General features: G+C 48.8%; 4 protein-coding genes across 4 annotated transcripts; 2 read left to right on the plus strand and 2 right to left on the minus strand.

Moving 5' to 3' along the window:
• Positions 1-120: 120 nt before the first annotated feature.
• LOC144132916 (proteasome subunit alpha type-6-like) lies at positions 121-2,152 on the plus strand. The gene is made up of 7 exons (XM_077665660.1): positions 121-260; positions 380-462; positions 1,207-1,301; positions 1,360-1,441; positions 1,505-1,660; positions 1,724-1,902; positions 1,965-2,152. The coding sequence occupies exons 2-7, from the start codon at positions 387-389 to the stop codon at positions 2,115-2,117; spliced, it is 741 nt and encodes a 246-aa protein (XP_077521786.1). The 5' UTR covers positions 121-260; positions 380-386; the 3' UTR covers positions 2,118-2,152.
• SmD2 (small ribonucleoprotein particle protein SmD2) lies at positions 2,124-6,957 on the minus strand. The gene is made up of 3 exons (XM_077665661.1): positions 6,820-6,957; positions 6,563-6,739; positions 2,124-2,328 (listed from the first exon to the last, which is right to left on the minus strand). Exons 1-3 carry the CDS (start codon positions 6,822-6,824, stop codon positions 2,154-2,156), a joined length of 357 nt encoding a protein of 118 aa, XP_077521787.1. The 5' UTR covers positions 6,825-6,957; the 3' UTR covers positions 2,124-2,153.
• A 251-nt stretch (positions 6,958-7,208) lies between these two features.
• Yif1 (Yip1d-interacting factor 1) lies at positions 7,209-9,791 on the plus strand. The gene is made up of 8 exons (XM_077665663.1): positions 7,209-7,370; positions 7,480-7,661; positions 7,725-7,829; positions 7,890-7,968; positions 8,576-8,633; positions 8,692-8,847; positions 8,923-9,016; positions 9,081-9,791. The coding sequence occupies exons 1-8, from the start codon at positions 7,343-7,345 to the stop codon at positions 9,231-9,233; spliced, it is 855 nt and encodes a 284-aa protein (XP_077521789.1). The 5' UTR covers positions 7,209-7,342; the 3' UTR covers positions 9,234-9,791.
• scat (VPS54 subunit of GARP complex scat) lies at positions 9,080-20,134 on the minus strand. Its single transcript, XM_077665662.1, has 8 exons — positions 18,787-20,134; positions 15,106-15,615; positions 14,722-14,771; positions 14,313-14,668; positions 12,364-12,482; positions 9,674-9,754; positions 9,415-9,617; positions 9,080-9,334 (listed from the first exon to the last, which is right to left on the minus strand). The coding sequence occupies exons 1-8, from the start codon at positions 19,915-19,917 to the stop codon at positions 9,193-9,195; spliced, it is 2,592 nt and encodes an 863-aa protein (XP_077521788.1). The 5' UTR covers positions 19,918-20,134; the 3' UTR covers positions 9,080-9,192.
• Positions 20,135-21,667: the final 1,533 nt, after the last annotated feature.

Genomic DNA, 21,667 nt, shown 5'->3' on the forward strand with positions numbered 1-21,667 from the left:
CCACCATCCACTTGCGCATAGCGTGCACACCCTTGCAACTTTTAGCGGTTGAATAATTGATAATGAGCTATAACTGACATCAATGTTCTTTTTTGGCGTGGAGTAATAGTGAAGCAGCCGGCGTGCCGTAGCAGTGAAGTCAAGCCCAGCCGTAGCCAAGAACGGTAGTAGGCAGAACGTTTTTGGCGTTTTTCGTGAGCCTGTTGTCTTGGAATTCCGAGGGTTGTCTCCAATACTGCTCCGGCGCGGACGGGGTGGCGGTAAGTCGCTGTCGATATAATTAGCCTGTATTTCCGCCTATTGGTTTCGTTTCTTGGTCATCTGCTTACGTGCACCGTGGAATACAATGACTTGTTGCCTGGTTCATCTTCAAATGCAGAGTCATCATGGCACGGGGAACTAGCGCCGGATTTGATCGTCACATCACAATCTTCTCTCCCGAAGGAAGGCTGTACCAAGTAGGTGCGTAGACGCTTCTCAAACCGCCGATCTTCGCGCTTGTTCGGCTAGTAAGTAAAATGGGCTCCAAGGCATCGAGTCGCTGTTTTCCCCTCGTCTGAAAGGGGGCTTACAAAGTTTCTCACCATTGCAGTATCGTCTAGGATAGCCGCTGTAAAAATTTTTTGAATATGAGAGGTGTTTCGTTCAAACTTCGAAGACTACGTGTAGTAGCTTTAGGCATGCGCTTCCTTCAAGACTCATCAGAAGGGATATGCACATAACTATAAACACAGGCGCTCACCCTAGCCGCCGCACAAGCAAAGAGTCCAGTTTGTGTAGTGGGCATGGAAATTGCTCTGCAGCCTCTAAATCCACCAATTTAAAATGCTTTCAAAAATGGTGGTCAAAGCTTGTTTTTAATCGTTTAGAAGGGGATGCCATTTGTATGTACTCTCTACAATGAGTACATCAGTAGTAACCACAAGATTAGCCTGTGCATTGCACCTGCCTCTATATGCCAAACTTGTAGCCGTGTTCTAGTTATACCATTAGAGTTAGAATTGGCAGCCTGGCACTGGGAAGGTTGATGCACAGACTGAATCTGCTTACCTTTCCATTAAGAGAACAGAAATATAGCACTTGATGTTTGCTCGTGAAACTGTGGCAAGGCCAGTTTTTGAGAACACTGAACCATTTAACTATATTAATTCAAATTGTCTGAGGAGATTGTCAAATGGGTCCAATTCTCCCATCATCTGTGTGCAGAATATGCATTCAAGGCCATCAACCAAGGAGCTTTGACATCCATCGGGGTCAAGGGCGTTGACACAGCAGTGGTGGTCACACAGAAGAAAGTGCCGGTAAGTTACTTCAGCACTGCAGTCATAAGTTGCCCTCACTGAACAACACTTCCATTAGGACAAGCTGCTGGACCCAAGCAGTGTGACTCACCTCTATCAACTGACTGAAGGCATTGGCTGCGTCATGACAGGAGTGGTCGGTGAGTCCTGGAGCTAATGCGTCAATGCCGGCAGCTGCTAGAGCGGCACCTGTGCTTTTGCAGCTGATGGCCAGTCCCAGGTGCAGAGGGCCCGCTTAGAGGCAGCCAACTGGAAGCACAAGTACGGCTACCCCATTCCCGTAGAGATGCTGTGCCGTCGTGTGGCTGACATCTCGCAGGTGTACACGCAGAATGCCGAGATGCGACCCCTAGGCTGCAGTGAGTGCTTCCGTAGTTTCACTGTGGTTGAGTTCGTGTCACCTATGCACTTTCATGGCGCAGGCATGATGCTGATAGCCTATGACCCTGAGCGGGGACCACTGCTGTACAAGGCGGACCCGGCAGGCTACTACTGTGGCTACCGGGCCACCAGTGTGGGTGTCAAGCAGACTGAGGCAAACAGCTACCTCGAGAAGAAGTTCAAGAAGCGCCAGGACTACAACTCCAACGAAACCATTCAGGTGAGTGCCCACCCCACACTGTCCCCACACCGTCCACTGACCCGGACCCTCGATGCTTGCAGCTGGCCCTGAGCGCCCTTTCCAGTGTGTTGTCGGCTGACCTCAAACCATCCGAACTGGAGGTTGGCGTGGTGTCCAAGGACCACCCGCAGTTTCGGGTGCTCACCGAGCAGGAAGTTGACAGCCACCTGGTGGCCATTGCCGAAAAGGATTGAGCTCAATAAAAAGTGCCCCCGCCCTGCTTTCTTTATTCACGACTTTGTGGCTGCCAGTGGATTCTTGAGGACCAGGATCACAGAGTCCCCTCTGAGAAACATTTTGGAGATGTAGCGGTCCTTGTTGACTGGGTTGTTCTTCTTGGACTTCCCTGTTCGGGGAATCTCGGTCCACATTTCCTTGACATTCTCAAGCACCATGTTGCAGTGCCTGCAAAAGGATTTGAGGACAGCGCAGCATTGTTAGTTAGACCCTGCTAACCATAATCAGCCAATGGCTGCATGCTCAGCTTTGAATTTAAATATTTTTAAAGACAGCATTCAACAGAAAAATCTCAATGGGAGCTTTGATCAAAAGTAGCCACCGCATCTGCACAAACCACTTATAACTACTCCATGTTACGCACATTGCACCAAACACTGCAGTCATATAAATTAAGAAGAGTGAGCAACATTTTAAAAAATGTAACGACGCAAGAGCATTAAGGCCCCAGTCTGCACAGAATCCGGCAATAGCAGAGTTGAGCAAATAAATAGGTGGCCCAGCTGTCATCTACTCTCTGTTCCATACATAGGAGTCAGCACTGCGGAGGCTGCAAAAGTATTGCGCCCACAGAACAGTATTGCTCCACGACATATTCATTCTTCTGAAAGCCTCTGCGAGTGTCTGGACGAAAACAGAACGGTATAAAACGGAAGTGCCAGCACTAGGAATCGTGATAAAAGCTGTGTGGCACTCAGTGCTAGGGCACTCTAGCTATAACTTTCACTGAGTGTGAACTGCGTTTTAGGCAAAGATGGAGTCTGAGCGACTCGCCCTATACCATGCGTATCGTGCCGCCGCATGTTATTCTTGCTTCGCAATGAGAAAGTCTCGACGAGTAGCAGGGCGAAAATTTGGCTAGAGGTAACACAAAGTGTGGGAGGTTGCCAGTCATGGTACTTGAGATTGTTGCAACAAAATATATGCCTGCGTACACTTTGGTTGTATGGTAAACTACTTTTTGGGCACAGGCTTAGCCTGCGTGAATATGCGCGCTAGCTTTGGCAGTGTTGACTGCTGTGTATGAAACGAATTATAGGTCACGTGACCTTGTGATGTCATCACAACCCACCCACCGTGGCAGTTAAATTAATGACTGGTATTGATAGGTTGCTCCAGAAGAGCAATCTCGGTCTAGTAAGCCCCACCAGTGGCCGTGTACAAACGGCCACCTGCCGAGGCAGTGGCCAATGCTCAAATGATGCACCCGTACGCCGGGAGTGGTATGAGAACTCCTTGCGATCTATGAATGCAAAGTAAAGAACGACCGTGTCTGCAAAGTGATGCACAAAGAGAACCCCGGGCCACTCAAGGGACCCATTAACACTATCATGTCATATGCTTAAGGCGGAGCATAACTGTCCCCTCAGGTTTATTTATTTACTTCCCATAAGCTTGCTTTCAGCACTACTTTTACATCACGTAAGTTTGGCAAGCAGAATGGTAACAAAATTTTATGATTCAAGAACACATGCCTCCCAAACTTTGTCTGCGAAACTGGTGTGCCTGAAACTATGAGCAGTTATTTGAGATAATTCTGTTTGCTAGACATGACTCAAGCCAACAGTCAGCGAAGCCAAGAAGCACAGAGTTATCTTAGCATAAGATGTGGATTGAGATATCGCAGTCCTGGTGGTCCAATTCATCGTGGATCAAAGCCGCCGCAGTGCCTCGGTGGTTATGGCGCTTGGCTGCTGACCCGAAATGCACAGGTCGATGGAGGCGAAATTCTAGAAGCCCGTGTACTGTGCGATGTCAGTGCACGTTAAAGAACCCCAAGTGGTCGAAATTTCAGAAGCCCTTCACTACGGCATCCCTCATAGCCTCAGTCGCTTTGGGACATTAACCCCCCACTGTAATGACCCTCAAATGAGGGTTGACAGTATTCATAAATAAAATAAAAATAAAAAAAATCAAATCCAATCAAATCATCGTGGATCAATTTATCTTAATAGAGAACCTCCACATCACATGCCATGCAATGGTGCCAATGTGACGCAGCATGGCAAGATGCTATCTTTGGCAATGCAGTATCAAAGTGAAATGACATTTGTTAAGGTTTGTCTGTTGGTAGGCCACTAAAAAGAAAGGGGGGGACTTGAGATGTGAAGTACTTGATTTCATGTAGTGAGATTTATAATTACGGCAATATTTCAAAACAAATTTGGTGAAGAGGCCTCAAATGATTGTGATTGTGTCAAATGATTCAAATAAGTGCAATTGAAAATGTACACTAATTTGTAGGTAGTCACGGCACTTTAGGGAATCAACAAACTCCGCCTAAATTTTAGTGGGCCAAAATACTAAAAACGTGTACCACGTGATGGGAAGCAGCCAAAGAGTCCGCCTTCACTAAACGTAAAGTGGCATCCGTTAACATCCAATGCATACTTCAACTTTATTGAGCATCCTGCATACTTGAAACGCATACAATATTCTTGTAAATGAACTGAACCTGTAAAGTGTAATTAATGACTTCAGGCTGACTTCACTATCCCAAGAAAAACATCAAATGGAAGCTTCTCAGGCAAGGTTGCGTTCAACTGCTACAAACTTGCAGCTCTATGCGCTTTCACGGGATAACACAAGAAAAAAAATATAAACATACTTGCATACTGCCCTCTGACAGACACACCAAGACTTCCAGCAAAAATAGCATCAACAAAATTATTAAGCTCCAGATTTTTATCTTGTAACGTCTTCCAATGACTTTTACAGATGCACCTTTGACAACAAAATATGTGAACAAAATCTTCCTGATGGACTTCCAGTTCAAATGGGCATCTCAATTTCTACCGCCGTAAAACTGCACCTAAAATTATTTAGCAGCTGAGCATGAAGGACTGAAATGGTTGTGTGGATGCCTGCCACTGAGTAAAACTATGCGACTCTGCCAACAGTCTGGAGTCCATACACTGTCAAACACCTCAATGCCCAAGAGGTCATACAAAACGTGGATGTCTTTTTTTTTTTCCCCACTGCATTATGCTGAAATGTGTAAATTTGTTTCAGGGTGCCATTCAAACAAAGCACAGGCATTCTGGAAAGTTAGCTTCTGGCACACAACAGGCATCAATCAAATGTGCTGCAGTAATTTTCAAATTTACACTGGCTATCCAAAATGGATAGACACACAAGACAGCGTTTATCTGCAGGATATTCTGTGGCTGACTGAGACTACTGAGCAGGGTGGCAGTATTTAATTGGGTACTATGGCTACCTTTCTGACATTCAATTTGGTTTCAAAAGTTACTTTGACACTGCTTGCTATGCCTTTGCCCTGCAGTGGACATATTTCCACTGAAGATGATGATGAGGCACTCCAGCCCCTTAACGCATTCTGCTGGTATGATTTTTATTCGCTGCAAACAAACAATGGCAGACCTTATAGAGGCAAACACCCCGTTCGAATGCAGTCAATTTAGCCAGGCAGCAAACATTTAACCTGTCTGCGCTCAGAGCGAAGAAATAAACAGGACTGCCAACTACAGTGTGCTTCCTATGTCTTTGAAGAGCTCCACCATTTTTTTTAACCTTCAGTCATTCAAGAAGTGCTGCAAAGTACTTCACGATTCATGTCATTTCTTGACAAGACCAGCGCCGCGACAACTGCCATAGCAGATAAAATACTGTGGTCCTGCCTCTTGCAATGAATTAACATTCGTGACGTGGTTGTCTTTTGCCTGTGTTATGTTTACGAAAGCATCAGGCAGGCACACAACAAGCTAGGTATCCTGGGTAGAAGCATGACCATGCAGTTATATAGCATGGACAGGAACTTTCAGGTTCGTTTTTGCAAGCAACCGACATTGATCATTTGTTTACGTCCTGTGAAAGCTGCATTGAAGGAAGGAACAAAACAAGAAAGGCGATTTGGCTAGCATGTGACAAAGAAAAAAAATTCGTTGGAGGCACTTGGATACCTCTTAAATGCGGGAAGGCGAAAGCTGTTTGCGACTCATTGCACTGATTTGAATTTTGCCGCGCTTTAATTCATTTCACTACAGAGAAGAGCAGCTGGCGCCACGTGACCTAGGTCACGTGCCTAGGTGGCGATGTAACGGACGGACAGTCACCGCGAGTAGGTCACGTGACCTAGGGGTGGCGATGTAAAGGGCAGACGGTCACCGCGAGTATGAGCCATTAACGGCTATCGCCTTAGAATACTGCAGATACACACGCGGAAACGAAGAGTTATGGGTAGTGTATAAATCTAAGCAGGCGAGACGCGCTCCGAGCATGAATCCGCGAAAACCTAGCTTTCAATCCCTAGAACCCATTGCAACACTAAAAGTACAACACAAACTTCCCGCACTAAGCAACACACTGCGGCGTTGCAGGCAGAACACGATCCAAAAGAGGTATAGCTAAAGCGTCTCGATACGCCGAAAATGATTCCCACCTGTCGAATGCCTTCACTCTGCCGAGGAGCTTCTTGTTGTTTCTGCAGTTGATCAGCACCTGAGTGTTGTTCTTCACAGACTGGGTGAGAACTGAAAGCGGTCCCGTGTTGAATTCTTCCTCTTCTCTTTTCGCTAACTCCTCGGGAGTCATTTCACTTTTAGGTTTCTGCAAGAGACTGGTGGAGAGACAATGACATGTGAGAAGTGCACCGGCATATTTGCGGGCCTGTGCCAAAGAAAGTCAAGAAGCACTTACGACATGGTGGTAGCAAAAGTGGGAGCTAGAACTCCAAGAATGCGATGGATAAAGCGTGTGACCGTAGGATAGCACGAATTCGTCACAAGCAAAAGTTCCGGCACACAGGTAACCCAAGTCGTACGAGATGCGCGAATGCAAACCCGGCGAGGCTTAAAAACATACTTGACATGGCTTGGATGGTGACTGATGCACACTGACTTTGATGATAGCTGAATCAACTTAAGCGCATCAAATAGAACCGTGGGTGCTTTCTTAGCTATTTTTTTATAAACTTACATTTTTATTTATGTTTTATGGATTTTTACATTTGTTTTGCGCAGTTGGCGCGGATTCGCAATTTGGCTGACTTGATTACCGACGCAAATCCAATCCAATTCGATCCAAAACTCTGATGGCCGAGAAAGCAATGAACACGTATTCGGGCGGTAGGCCGCTTGTCTGATTTTCAAGCGAATAGACTTCTTTCGCGGCATTTTATTTATAAACAGACTGTCAGAAAGCCTGTGCTGTACACCAGGCAATGGACCCCAGGAAGCAGCAGCCTTACGGTAAGTGAGCGATCTCTGCGAATGCGTTGTCGACATCCCTCGACGGTACTGTTTAGACGTCAGTGCAGCATTCGTAGATGCGGTAAACTGCAAGCAAGCGAGTTCGCAGGGCGACCTGCCGGGCCGCAGCTGTTCGAGGACACGGGCTTTCCGGGCGCCCCGTACGGTGCCCCGTACGTCGGCATGCCGCAGCCAGGCATGTACCCGATGGTCCCGGACCCGATGGCAGCCATGGCCATGCAGTACGGCACAGCGCTGGCGGGACAGGGCAAGGAGATGGTGCATCAGAAGGTACGGTACGCCGCGGCACCCGTCTGGGTTCGCTTTCAATGAGGGGGCCCACTGGTCGCGCAGATCGAGAAGTACGTCTCGGTGTCCAAGATCAAGTACTACTTCGCCGTGGACACGTCGTACGTTGCCCGCAAGCTGCTTCTGCTGCTCTTCCCATTCGGCCACACGGTGAGTGACTGCGCCGCAAGGGAACGTTTATAGCATGGACGCCAACCGTCTTCCCTGCAGGACTGGGCCGTCAAGTACGACCAGGACGAGCCAGTGCCTCCGCGGTACGATGTTAACGCTCCGGACCTCTACATCCCGAGTAAGAAACCTCACTTTAACCACGGGCACCCAATTTTAGTTGCCCGCCTTCTTCCAAGCGCGTTATGCCTACGCATTAACGCATTTTCAGATTCGCCTACGACCGCTAAATAATTCATATCCGGAGTTCTTTATGCTGTTTCGCTTTCGGTTTCATCAACGGAACGATGGCAATGACGCGTTAGGAGTGTTACGTCACGGGCGCACGCACGAAAAAAAAAAAGTGCAGTTTAATTGGTGACACGTAGTTTTAATTCGCTACAACGCTTATTCTGGTCTGATTCAAGAGCAGGAATGACAACAAACAACGGGTCAGCTGTCATGTCAGTTTTTTTTTTTTTCGTGCCTTACCTAAGCACACTCCCAACGCGTCAAATCCATTGTTTGGCTGATGAAACGAAAACAGTAGCAAGAAGTTCAATTATTTGATTACTTAACGGTCATAGGCGAATATCATGTGGTATTCTAATGTCGGACGCATCAGTTGAAAGAAGAAAACATGCTACTAAAATTGGGTGTCTATGGTTCTTTAAGCAGCAAAATATAGCAAGAAACACAGTACTAAAGAGTGTGTTGCAGTGCTCAGGTTTTTTAATGCTCACTTGCAGGCATGGCGCTGGTGACGTACGTGCTTCTGTCGGGCTACCTGCTGGGCCTCCGCAATGAGTAGGTGTTCGGTCTCTGGAGGCGAGCTATGGTTGTGCTTTCCCCGCTCCCCCCACAGGTTCAGCCCTGAGCGACTGGGCCTGCAGGCAAGCTCGGCGCTCATGTGGTTGACCCTGGAAGTGCTGGGCATTTGGCTGGCCACGTACATCCTCTCGATCCGCTCCAGCCTGCGCGTCCTAGACCTGGTCGCATTCAGCAGCTACAAGTTTGTCAGGTAGAGAATGTTCATTTCACCGGGTCGTCTCTGTTCGATGTCGCAAACCAGCTTTCTTCCTTTTTTTTTTCCAAGCATGATCATGGCCCTGCTGGCCAGCATGGTGCTGCACAAACTGGGCTATCTGCTGGTGTTGGCCTACGGCTGCCTCACGCTCGACTTCTTTTTGGTGAGTAGGCCTTGCACTGAGTGACACCCCAGCGTATGAGATGCTGAGCCGTGACTGCCTGCAGCTGCGCACCCTGCGGCTGTCACTGCTGGCTGGCAGCTCGTCCGAGGGCTCACGCCGGGGCCTCTACCTGCTCTTGGCCGTGTGTGTCCTGCAGCCCTCTCTGGCCTACTGGCTCACGCTGCCCCTGGCCCACCAGCCTCAGTCAGACCAATAAACTCTTCCTGCTGCTGCTGCTGCCACAAGTTGCTGTCTGTCACTGGGCAGCCCAGGCTGCGCAGGTGTTCGGCGTAGAAAATCAGTTCCTGAGTCACCAGCCTGCACACCGAGAGCAACAAGTCAACTGTTTGTGGAAGGGGTTGGGGTGTTTGTGTGTTGGAAGCAAAAAGCCTACGAACCCATGTTGGGGCCCTCCGTCTCGGCTAATGGACAACCGCGCCAGGTGGCGCACAATCACAGCCCGGAACGCAGTGTGCACAGCTTGTAGCAGGGAGGTCACGTCTCCTGGGCTCAGCAGCTCGGCGACGGCCGCATGGAACTTGGTCAGGTGCCGAGCCACCCCTCGGAAGGCTGGTGACGGCACAGGTGCCTTTACTTCCCACTGCACACAACACAAAGGGTGGCACTCCCAGCGGTGGCTTCCCTCGACCGGCTCACCTCGGCAAGCTGCCCATCCAGCACGTTGCTCACAATACTGGCCAGCTTGGCGAAGATCTCCGTCACATGCTCGGCATACTCCTGCAATAAATGCATCACATATTTTGACAAATGTAAAGTGGGTCAAACTGTTTTCATGAAAGGCTATTCCTTGCCTCGGAAAGACTAGAGAGAAAATACATGGATATGGAGTGAGTTGAGTCTGAGCCATGACTCCTACAAGATTAAATGTGCATGTGCCAAGACTGACACAATTACAGAATGGGACAAAGCAGTACTTCCCGTCCCGCAACAGACATTAACAGGGACTACTTTCAACTGCCACACAAGTAACTAACGCAAAGAAACTGCTCTCACAGTGGCCACTTCTGTACGAGTTGTACAAGTTGGCAGCAATGCGTACTTTGCCAGTACTAGTGAATTAGACAGCAGTTGGCGCCGAATCTGACATGTATTAGTGTGCTTGGCAATACAATTAAACTACATATGACGTTGCACATAAAAACTGTCTAGTGTCCGCATGTACGTTTTTCTCCCGCCAGAAAAAGCTATAATTGCACTACGCTTTACAGTGCATGTCATTCTCGGCATTCCCAACAGCTGTAAATCGTTCTGTGCAAGTTGAATTCTCCGTAAGTACTAATGTCCATATAAACACTACACCTAGAAATGCAAGTGCCAAAATGCAGTTCTGCTGAGAAGATGGCTTAAACTTTGCACATATTGCAAGCTGTGCAGCAAATTGGCCGACAGTGTTTGTGATCACAGTACTTGCTCACATAATGGGCACACTTTTTTTACCCAAAATTCAAGAAAATTTTTAAGGTTTGTCCATTATGTGCGGTAGCATGTTAGCAAAGATTTATATTTCAATTAAATAATGAGTGCATTAATTCACTGTTTATTTATTTATTACTGCCTCAGTACAAGTGCATCCAATACGATGCAGAGTGCATCAATTATGTGAGTAAATATGGCACTTTCCATCACATCGTACCCCATTGTTTGGCAACATACCAGACAAAAAGTTGCTGTTTGTACCTTGCCAAGGCAGTTCAGAAGTCTACATGGCACTGTAACAGAATCACAATGGAAACAATGTGATGCCACATAATGGTCCGCACACAGCTGTAATATAGCTATCATCAGAGGGCTCCAGCAATGCACAGGTATATAAGCAATATAAAAAGGAACATGTGAGCCCATGGCAATGCACATCCGTGGCTGTTCCAAAAAATTGGAATCATGCCCCGTCACAAACACAACAAGACATATCTGCAATTCTTGGAATGTTAAGAATTTTAAGAACATTACCTCCAATTGGAATGCACAGAGCACTTTGCTGCGCACAGCTGCCACACCACTTTCAAAAGCAGACGGCACAAAAGCATGACAGGGAGTGCCTCCAGCGTTTAGAACAGCCACAAGCATCAGACCAACCCACTTTTCCTTAGGCTTGCATGTTCCCTTTCACATTGCTGCTACCTGTACCTTCAGTGTTGCCTATTGGCATGTATGGTGCAGACTTGTGGAACTGCCTATGTACACACGTAGCACAGAAACTTTGGCGCCTCTCTGGCATTGAAAGCGCAACACACAGAGTTGTACCTGGCCAGTTGTCTCCGCTCTTTAAGAACAAGACACAGCCTTGCAAGAGCATGATTCCGTGAGCATGCTCTGTACATCCTCGGAGCATTGCCTCTGCACCACCACGAGCACTCACTCATCCACATCCCGAGCTGTTGAGCTTACTTAGCGGGGTCTCGACAAGACTCAAAACTTGTCTGAAATGATTTGCTATATGCCTGTAAGCATGTTTTCACAAGCATTAAGTGCCACTTGTGTCCTCACGTGCAGTTTCCTCAGTTCCTAGGAGCACAAAACTCCCTGGTCGATGCTGCACAGTCTGTCATGCCACCATGTCGTGCTAACCATGCCTCTTCTGTTTTTCACTGACCAGGTGTCCAACCAAGCCTGTCTCTCTCTGGAGATTTTAGCACTGCAAACATGTCTGTCTTGACCTTGCAGCTTCTTCCATGATACTGCACTTGTGTATAGCACAGGTGGCCAGAACCCAGGAGACAGAGAGATGGCAGGCAGCATTCAAACCCAAACCGGATGCTGGAGTTAGTTTAGCTCACATTTGAACAAAGGTGCGTGCTGATAAAGGGCCAACTGAGTGCCATGGTATCGTGGTATTTAGGGCTTCAAAGTCTGAGCTGTCCCAATGGCTGCTCCACTTGATTTGAAAGAATGGCAAGGCCTGCTTGGCGCTTCACAACAGTGCTCACTAAGACAATAGGATCGCTGCCTCAGTAAAGGCACTATGCTGACGAAATTCTGTAGTCATGATACTGAACATGAAAAATGCACACAGCAGAACACCTCTCTGCCTGCATCACTGCATGTGCTTTAATTTTCTGCTACGGTAAACTTTGTATATTTAGGTGCACCCTGGACTCCATAAAAAGTCAACTCCATTATCGAAAGCTCTATTCCCTTATGTAGCATCAAGCTGCCACAAACAGCAATAAAAAGTTAAACAATGCCGGCGCACATCAAACATACAACACACCAAATAGCTCCCTTGAGCACATTATTTCAAGTGCTTGATCTGGAGGCTCATAGGGCAATGAAACCGCCCACCAGTTGGCTGACTTGACGTCTATCGTGCAGGGGCTCGGTCTTACCTTGGCGATGACATCGAAGTGCCTGGCAGTGTCCTTGCGCGTGGCCAAGTGCTGCTCAAAGTGTGCCTTGACACGGGGCAGGAACGCTAGCAGCAACTGAAGGCAGCGGGCTGCCAAGGCTGCGAGCAAGGCATCATTCCCTCACCAACCTGTGCGGCTTTAGACAGCACCACTATGGTGTCCAACAGAGCTGGGACATGTGAACCTTAGTATGTTTAGCTAGTTGCACACTTGAATGAATTTAACAAGCACAAGTGAAGTGCGCAATCACTTTGCTTTGCCAGCAGATGGTTAGCTTGACACAAACGGTAAACTGATTACATGCCAGCACACAAGAGAGGACCACAAAGTTGTCAGCATAAATTTTTGCCTTCTTGAATTCACAGCGTCAAAATGTTTTATCCAGTGCTGGAGGTTAAAACTTTGCATGCTATAGAACAATAGCACAAAAAATTTCCCTGGTTCCAGCACCCCAGATTTAACGTAAGTACAAGACTTGCTGCTGTTTATTAAGACTCACCATGGTTGGGCAATTTTACAGCAATAGTTGTTAAACTTCTTTCCTGTCCTTTCATTTTCCAAGGCGCTGTCTTAGGGCCCCTACCCTTTCTAACCTTTATAAGCGAACCACCCTGTAATTTTTATTCCTTCAATCACCTATTTGCTTCAAATGCAATCTCTTTCGGAAAATAACAACCAATAGTCACCAGCACACTATTCAAACTGACCTTAATGTCATCTCCTGGTGGTATAAAACTTGGAATACAACGTTGAATGCTGGCAAATGCAAATTTATTATAATTTCTTATGTAAGTAATGTTTTACCCTTATATACTCTTAACGGTGTTCTGCTTTAACCTATTTCAGCATCAACTGTCGAGGAGTTCGCATCACCTCCAATCTTAAGTGGAATGTACACATAGAGCATGTTACTAACAAAGCCCATTACATACTCTGATATCTTAGAGGCAACTTTTGCTCAGCCTCCACAAGTGTCACACTTTTTTACATTATAGTCGTGCACTCACAACTAGAATATGTTATCCATCTGGAATCCCGGTATTAAGAATCAAATTAACGGATCGGAAATGATACAGAACAAATCAGAACACTTTATTCTCTCTAGTAATAGGCGTATATGATATGATATATGCCTATTACTAGAGAGAATAAAGTGTTCTGATTTGTTCTGTATCATTTCCCCCTCCAGCTCCAGCACTTTCTGATCCTTCGTTATTTCGTACAGCTTGTCCCCTTACACTGGCAGGAAAGTATCGAGCGTCGACCTTGCTCGGCATTTGATACTTTTCCGCCATGAACGTTCCCGACCAGACGGGTTTCCGTCAAACCCTCGATTCCCATTAGCATTGTGTAATATCGAATTTCCACTTATTCTGATTGCTTTCTTTTCGCTGCCAACCTGTTCTCGGCTCTTGTTTTGTGCTTTCCCATTACCCTCCTTTATTATCCACTCCCTCTGTAATGTTGTTCCGTGTGGGGTAAATAAATAAATAAATGGCACCAACCCCCAAAGCTACAATGCTGGCACAGACATCTGCACAGTGAAGGAGTGTGAAGGGGTGGGAACGCAGTAATGGATGTCCTGATGTGTTACATGTGTGATTGAAAATGTCTGCAAAGGGAAGCAATATCACACAGATAGACAATGTTAAGAACAGCAAGGTTCCGGGCTAGCTGGTAATGCATTGCACTTAGAAACAGCGCGAAGAAACACGAACACCACGAAGAAACGAAACACACGAGCGCTGACGTGTCAGCGCTCGTGTGTGTCGTTTCTTCGTGGTGTCCGTGTTTCTTCGCGCTTTTTTTAAGTACAGACAAAGTTACCATTACTCCAAACCCTCTTACACTCCTTCGCCGTGAGGACATCTACGCCAAGGACACAAATCCGGAGATTAGAAAAATGGCTGGTATATGTGCTCGCCTACCCAGTATGCTGGCAGTGATGGTCTTGAGACCAACCCGCTGCAGGGCCCCAGCACCCAGCACCAGTTGGGAGGTGCGTGAGTTGAAGAGCTTCAGCAGCTCTTGCAGCTTGGCGGCTAGGCTCAGGCCAACCCAGGGCAGGTCACGCGTGCACTGGCAGTACTCGAGCACCATCCGCAGCAGGAGCAGCGTGCTGCCGGTGATGCTGTAGCTCTGCCCGTCCAGCTGTAACTGGGGGGCACTGCTCGGCACTGGCTGCTTCCTGCATGGGCTCTCAGCACCCAGGAACTGGTCCACCATGTTCTGTAGCTCGGCAGGAATGTCGACACGTGCCCAAAGCTCGCCGTCCAGCAGCAGGCTGCAAGTGGGCGGGTGATCACAGCATGATCGTGCCAACAGCTGGAGCCTTACCCAAGCTTGGCCTTGTGTTCTTCGTGGAAGCGGCCCACGAACCTGTCCGCCTGCATGTGTAAGCAAAGTACCCAGGTTGGGACAACAGACAAAGCAGCAAATGAGATTGACATTGCCGCTTTGCTTCAGCCCTACAAATGACTACCAACCACATGATGAATAACTTTGTAGAGTGCAGAAAACCAGTGACTCCAATGACTATCTCTTTTTTTCATTTTGCCTCCATCGAAAATGCAGCTGCAGCAGTTGGGATTCGATCCCATGACCTCGAACTCAGCAGTTAAACACTAAAGCCACTGCGCAACTGCAGTAAATACTGTCTCCGACTAGCCCAGCTTGCAGTGGTACTACCAACTAACCCAAGCAAGCTGCCTTTCTACTCACCTGGGTGCGCAGGGCCAGCACCAAGCTTCCCTGGCTGCGATGCTCGCACAGCTCGGTCCACCGCTCGACACAGTGGTCGGCACGGCGGCACACTGCTGGGAAACTGCCCACGTTGAGTGGAGACCGGTGTGCATCTGATGGCACAAGGCGCGCGCAGCGCTCCTGTGCTGCCTCGCCCACCGCAGCCAGGGTGCCGCGTCGAGCCCGTTCAAGCTGCGCCTCGTCCTCCAGTACAGCTGCCTCCCCGGCCTGGGCAACCAGCTCCAGGGCCCGACGCTGCAGCTGCGCCAGCTCGCAGGTGCGTCGCAGCACTCGCTCCGCGGCGTCCAGGGCACGTTCGAGCAGCGCTGTCCATGCCTCACCCTGAGACATGCCCTCAGCCAGCGCTGCTTTGATGGCTGCCTGCAGCGCAGTGCAGGCCTCATCGCGCAGTAATGATGCGAAGTCCATGCCTGCCGGCCGCCCAAGGCGTAGCATGCCTGCCACAAGAGCCACCAGTGCCTCCTCCTCCTGAAACAATGGAAATGGTACTGCTGTGACCACAACAGTGGCTGTGTTTGGTTTGCAGAACATCACAGACAGCATGCAGAGAGGAAAGAACGCCACAGCGTCAGCTAGGAAGATACGAAGGCTGTGGTAAATGTGCCCACTAAGATCTGGCAATCCAGAATGAAGATTAGGACCGCCTCGCCATTTCTTCTTCTTGTCTTGTCTTTCTGCTGCACTACGTTTCCACCTTAATTCCTAATCTATGCTAAATGGCAACTTCCAGTTGGCAGAATATAGGACGTCAAACAGAGGACAGCTCCCCAGGGCTAGATGCCGTGTGTCCTACCAAGAATATGGCAACATATGCAAAGCACAACGACATAATGTCTAAGTCAGTATCAAAAACAGTCTTTTCTGTTACAGGACTATGAGTGAAAAACCATTTAATAAGTTGTCACAAACCAAAGTGACACTTTAAGCCATGAGACACACCATAGTCACAAGCACCAGATAGATTCAACATTTGTAGTAACGACATGTGCCCCAGCACGGTACAAGCTATTTTCCGTCAAACAGAAGTACTTCACAGAGAAATTTATGGGCTGTGTTGCTTCTACTGCTTCGGGTCCTGCCTCAACATCGTCACTGGTCTATTAAACTTTTGCAAACGACAAGTAACACAGCATAAGTTGCCACAGCATAGCTTTCAAACAGCTTTTCCTTGCAGGCATCGCTTTGAATAAATCACTCCTTTCACTGCAGCTGTTTTATATCCACACAGCAATATGAAATACTTAAGCACTCTTTCACCTTTTGACAAGCATTCAACCAGCAGTCATTCATAGGATTTAGGTCCCCACCAAAAGAAGACGCTCCCACAAATGGTCCTATTTTGTTTTGTTAAAGGAAACTATTTGCTTTCTTATTCATTTTTTTATGTCGGCAGTAGCACAAGTTTTCAGCAATGCTCTTACAACTAAGAAAATGACTCAATAAACCAGAGCCTGTATATAAATCAGATGTATAAATAGATTTACACACATGACGTATAAATGCAGGTGTCAACGAAAAAGTAAATAGCCTCTGCATGATGTCAATGCCTAAATTATACCAACTGTAGAGTGCTGCATTATTTTTCGTTGCCATGAAACTTTACATAACGGAGACAGCCTCCTACCTTGACCAAACAGTCACACAGCTACAGTGGCATCAGAAGCAGGGAAAGGTCCCTAGCTACCTTTTGCATGAAACGCTACCCTAGTCCCTTATGAGTTTGAAATACTGATATGTGCTGGTGGCCTACGCTTTACAAGTCTTGAGAAGACCAAGACCTCCCTTAGTTTCAAGGGGTCTCAAAGTAAACATCAAATTGTAAAGCCAAGACAAATATCTAGCATAGTGACAAACATGGCATACTAACGTTCTCACTAAAGTTGTGAAGTACGGTTTCCTCTAATGTTGTGCATGCAGCAGTAAATGTGCTGCACAAATACTAAATTATGGATTCGTATTAGGTGCACAATAAGCAGACACAATGAATAACTGGCTGGGAAACCATCTTCTAACACAGCCTACCCCTTTCATCACCATACTGTGGTTTTATATTACTAGTAGTTTAATACCCCTGTCACACGGACACTGTAAAGGTACTTTGAACAAATGCTCCATTACTCTAAGGACGAACGCGCGCTGCCACACGGACGCGCCAAAGGACACCTAGCTCAAAGGAGCTTCGAAACAAGGCAGCTCGAGTTCGTCCTTTGAGGCTTCAAGGGAGTACTCTCTCTCCCAGCGAGTTAACAGCATAAATAAATTGGGAAAAGAAACGTTCAATTTTCATTTTATAAATTCACTTCATAAGATTAGTGGTGTTTTAAAATATAAGATAGTCATTTGTTTTGTGGCAGTCTCACCACGCCATACTCTCGTTCCAGATATACGAGCGTCACGGTAGCCATGGTAAATATGCCGCCATGTCGTCCATGTTTTCTCGCGTCGTCGCGTGGATCGTCCCTCATTTTGATGGAGACCGCCGAACACAAGGCACACCAGAAAAACGTGACCACAAAAACAACGATCGCAGGGGTAAAAGAACCAAAGGGAACAACCGAAGGACGAAGCTGGGCCTGAGCGAGACTGAGCGAGTTGGGCTCAGTGTGGCCAGCACTGTGATGTTATGCTCTGTACTTGGAAAATCATATCATTATTGCAGTTAAAATTGCGTTGCTTTAACATAATACGGTTATAAAACTAATTTACTAAAAAAATGTGACATTTCTGTATTTACATGTGCAGTGCAATTTTAATAAATCTTTTCGCCAATGAGGGCGCTAAAAACTTCTTGCGAAGGTCGTTCCGCGACCGTGTAGCACGGACGAACTCCCTTGAAGTAGTGCTCCTTTGGGAGCGTAAAGGAGCATTAGTTCAAAGTGCCTTTAGAGTGCCCGTGTGACAGGCGTATAACAAGCATAGGCCCAGTGGACCAGCAATCAGTGCAGCACAGAAAAAAGTGCAAGTCAGAGCCGCACAGTGCAGTGGCTGCCACCGGAAGTAAGAAACAGGCTGCTGTGCCACTGCACTGCTGCTTCTGTTGCCAATGTATGAGCAAGTCTCGATTTCGTAATGAGTAACCTGTCATATCTGACACTTCCACAACAGATAACTGTGCGCACATCTTGGACTGCCACAGTCTCCTACACACAGGTAGCACAGACATTAAACAGAGACATTAAGTAGTTTAATAAGTACTGGCACCAGTAAGGGCAGCTTCTCTTCACAAGTCTAATGTCAGCCAGTTTCACACCGAAGCAATTATACCTTACTCAATGAATAGCGAGTACTGGTGGTGGCAAATTAAAATGAATATCGTGCAGCATGAAGATAATTTGCAACTTTTGACAGACTGCATAAGTGTATGTCTGGCTTTTCATGTTCTTCTAGCTGCCATTCCTCACTTCAGCCTTGCTTCCCAGGAATGATTGTGGCAGTCGCAACATGTGGCAAGTTGTGGTGTATGCCACTCTCATCTTATGTGCAGGTGATTGCTCCAAGCAATTACGCCATAGAAGCAGCTCTTTCGTGTCTGTCTCTATGGTGTGACAGCCAGTGTTTCTTGTACAATATGCACAACAGAGGTGCATCTTGATGATGATGCAAGGGGTAGCCTTTGCGTGGCCGTCGTTTTCTGCGCACCTGCTGCCCGATCGGTGCCAAATCATCGGGTGGCCGGTTGAGCTCGGCGCTAAGTCCCCGGGCCAAGTCGGCGGCCATGTTGCGCTCAATGTGGCGCTCCAGGTCGAGCAGCTGCGTGTCCAAGTGGCGCAGGCTCTGCACGCCCGCCAGCTCGAGCGCCAGGATCTCGCGGCTCGCCTCGATGAAGTCGAGGGCGCGCGCGAAGTCCCCGGTGGCCAGCAGTCGCTGAATGGTGGGCTGCGCCTCGTGCAGCGTGGCCAGCAGTTGCAACTTGGCACACAGCGCGCGCTGGCGCGCCTGCCGCCGCCAGAGCAGCAGCAGCCGCAGGCCCCCGCCGGCCAGTTGGTCGCGCGTGCGGCCCAGCTGACTGCGCAGTCCGGCTACGACAGCAACGCAGCCCGACAGCCGCTCGGCCAGGACGTCGTGCGAGCGCACTGCCTGGAAGAAGGCGTCCGAGCGCAGTGACACCTGGCGCGCCAGCTGGACTTCCACCAGGTCCAGGTAGTGGGTGAGCCGCTCCTGGAGCAGCCGCGACGGCCCGGCCGCCCACGGGATGGCCTGCGCGAACGTGGCCGGCTCCTCGAGCCGCAGCTCGGGCCCCAGGAACACCGCGGGCAGGCAGAGCGGTTCCGCCGATGAGGGCAGCGCCGCCGCGGTCGACGTCGCCGGCCGACGCGATCGCGCGCAGCGCGTCAGGAACGGTTCGAAGAGTTCACGGGTGATCCGCGCCCCGGGCCCGCCCGTCGGCGGCGCCTCGGTGAAGTGGTCTCCCCAGGTGCGCGTGAAGAAGTCGGCCTCGCGGCGGCTGCGGCGCGGATCGTTCAGCACCGCCGGCAGGTTCTGAGCCGAGCGGTGCAACGTCCAGCGCGCCTCGGCCACCGCGTCCGGCCACTCGCCGCGCAGGAGGTGGTGCTTGGCGACATGCGCCTCGTAGTCCTCGTCGCTGACGCCTTCGAGCGGCAGCGACGCGCACACGTCATGTTCGCCGTAGCGGCACACGAACGAGCCGCCTTCCTTGCTGCAGTGGCGCTCGCGCAAGTGCGTCCGAAACTCGTCGGCCGTCCTGAAGGCGCGCTTCTTGGGGCAGTGCTGGCAGTGCCTCCAGACGGGCCTCGACCCGCCGTCCGACATGCCCGGCTATCTAGCGCGGCAGGAACACGCACCACGCCACCAAACATGCCCACCGGATTAGGACCCACATACTGCACGACAACACCACCTGATTTCACCCGGTTGTGGGCTCCACGTTTCATACATGCTAGTAGGACATATACCAGATGCACCGAACCGACACAGATGCTACCGAGACCCGTCTACGGTCACATAACCTGTCGCATCTTGAGGCTCTGGTTCTTACTTGGACCGACCGAAAACGTCTTACACCAGGCGTCGAAATAACATAACTTTTTACAGCAAAACTGATTTTATATTAAATTACACAAAAATACTAACTGAATTTGTAATTGATGAGTTCTCTTAAATCAAAAAGCAATAAATGTAACAGATTCGTTAACTACTCCTGCAGCTTCGTAATTTGGCGCCATTTTCGAACAGACCGCAATCTAGTGACGGATCACTTGTAGGATCACCTGCAGTAACAGCTGGCGAATGGTTTCCATACAAACACGCATGCTGCGCTGAGCTCGCGTCGACGTGAGAAGTACAAATGAGGGAGCGCCGGCGTTCATAAGGCGTACTTTCACAGTTCACACGGCCCGCCTTGAACTGCTTATATCAGACGCAGTTGGGAACCTCACCATCAATCAATTTAGCCAATAGAATTTTGACCGCCTTAATAATTTGCATTTGCAACACAGCGTAGTCATTTCTGGAGAAATACATGAAGAACACGTGGATGGTAGTGTCTGCATAGCCGTCTAGTTGTACATTTCAAAGGCTCTTTTTGGAGAGCAGGTATTAGGCCCGTTTCACATGCTGCGACTAGAACGAAAACAGTCGGCCTAGTCGGTGACGCCGCAGCGCGATTTTCGGCCAGTGCTTTCACATGCAACGCGTACCCTGCGAATTCGGTCGCAGGGACAGGCAAGGTTGCTTGATGTTTCCATAGACAATCCATTGCTGCCACGAGCGAAACAACCATGTAGCGTCAAATTCCAGTTTATTCGCATCATTGGAGTCGCCACGCAACCGTACAAAAACGACACCACATGCATAGCGCGCAGTATACGCGACCGGCGCGTGTGACCCAACATGCCGCTGCGAGGGGGGGAACGGCGGCGCGGGGTGCTACAAAGGGTGTCCTCACCCTGAAAGCGGAGGCGAGGCGAGCGACCTAGTGGCGCCGTCTGGTTGTTAGGGCGTGAACCATTTCTGTCAACAATCCTACGTTCTTCTTAAGCCTCGAAGACTAAACATTTTGACAGATTTGCCTGTCTGGTTGGGTTTGAAGACATAATAATAACTGTACATCTCCAAGCCTCGAAGCGACAGAATCGTCTCTAAATAAAAATAAACCAAATTTATCACTCATACGTTTTCTTATAGGCGAGATGCGACCAAGCGAAAGATCTGTGACCCATTTATGGCCAATGAACGCAAAAAAAAAATGGAGGACGCTTAGGGCTCATTCACACTCGAGAGTCGCAGAGGTCGCGCGACCAGCAGTCGCCTGCGACTACACCGCAGTTCGACAACACCGATGTTCACACTTCTAAGGGCGACCTGCGGGTCGCCTTCTCGTTTGAAATGAGAACTCTAGGGAATAACGCCATTCGCGCGCTTTCGAGAGCTTCGTCTGCTTTGGCCGCGTCTCCTGCGCTCGCGCTTGGCCCTCGAAAGTGCGTGGCCCGTTGGACAATTCAAGAAAAAGAATCCTGTCTCACACATCTCGGTGGACACCCGAACCAGGCCGTAAAGGAAG

Source organism: Amblyomma americanum, chromosome 5 (assembly GCF_052857255.1).
Source record: "Amblyomma americanum isolate KBUSLIRL-KWMA chromosome 5, ASM5285725v1, whole genome shotgun sequence".
NCBI lineage: Eukaryota > Metazoa > Arthropoda > Arachnida > Ixodida > Ixodidae > Amblyomma > Amblyomma americanum.

Coding starts and splice junctions, on each gene's coding strand:
- SmD2 (XM_077665661.1), bottom strand. Junction 2,329..6,562: donor AGAGTGAAGGCATTCGACAG/GTGGGAATCATT, acceptor ATCCTTTTGCAG/GCACTGCAACATGGTGCTTG.
- Yif1 (XM_077665663.1), top strand. CDS start 7,343: ATGGACCCCAGGAAGCAGCAGCCTTACG. Junction 7,371..7,479: donor CAGGAAGCAGCAGCCTTACG/GTAAGTGAGCGA, acceptor GCGAGTTCGCAG/GGCGACCTGCCGGGCCGCAG. Junction 7,969..8,575: donor TCCGGACCTCTACATCCCGA/GTAAGAAACCTC, acceptor GCTCACTTGCAG/GCATGGCGCTGGTGACGTAC.
- scat (XM_077665662.1), bottom strand. CDS start 19,917: ATGTCGGACGGCGGGTCGAGGCCCGTCTGGAGGCACTGCCAGCACTGC. Junction 14,772..15,105: donor TGCTGGCCCTGCGCACCCAG/GTGAGTAGAAAG, acceptor TTACACATGCAG/GCGGACAGGTTCGTGGGCCG. Junction 12,483..14,312: donor CATCACTGCCAGCATACTGG/GTAGGCGAGCAC, acceptor CCTTGCTCGCAG/CCTTGGCAGCCCGCTGCCTT.
- LOC144132916 (XM_077665660.1), top strand. CDS start 387: ATGGCACGGGGAACTAGCGCCGGATTTGATCGTCACATCACAATCTTC. Junction 463..1,206: donor AGGAAGGCTGTACCAAGTAG/GTGCGTAGACGC, acceptor ATCTGTGTGCAG/AATATGCATTCAAGGCCATC. Junction 1,442..1,504: donor CGTCATGACAGGAGTGGTCG/GTGAGTCCTGGA, acceptor GTGCTTTTGCAG/CTGATGGCCAGTCCCAGGTG.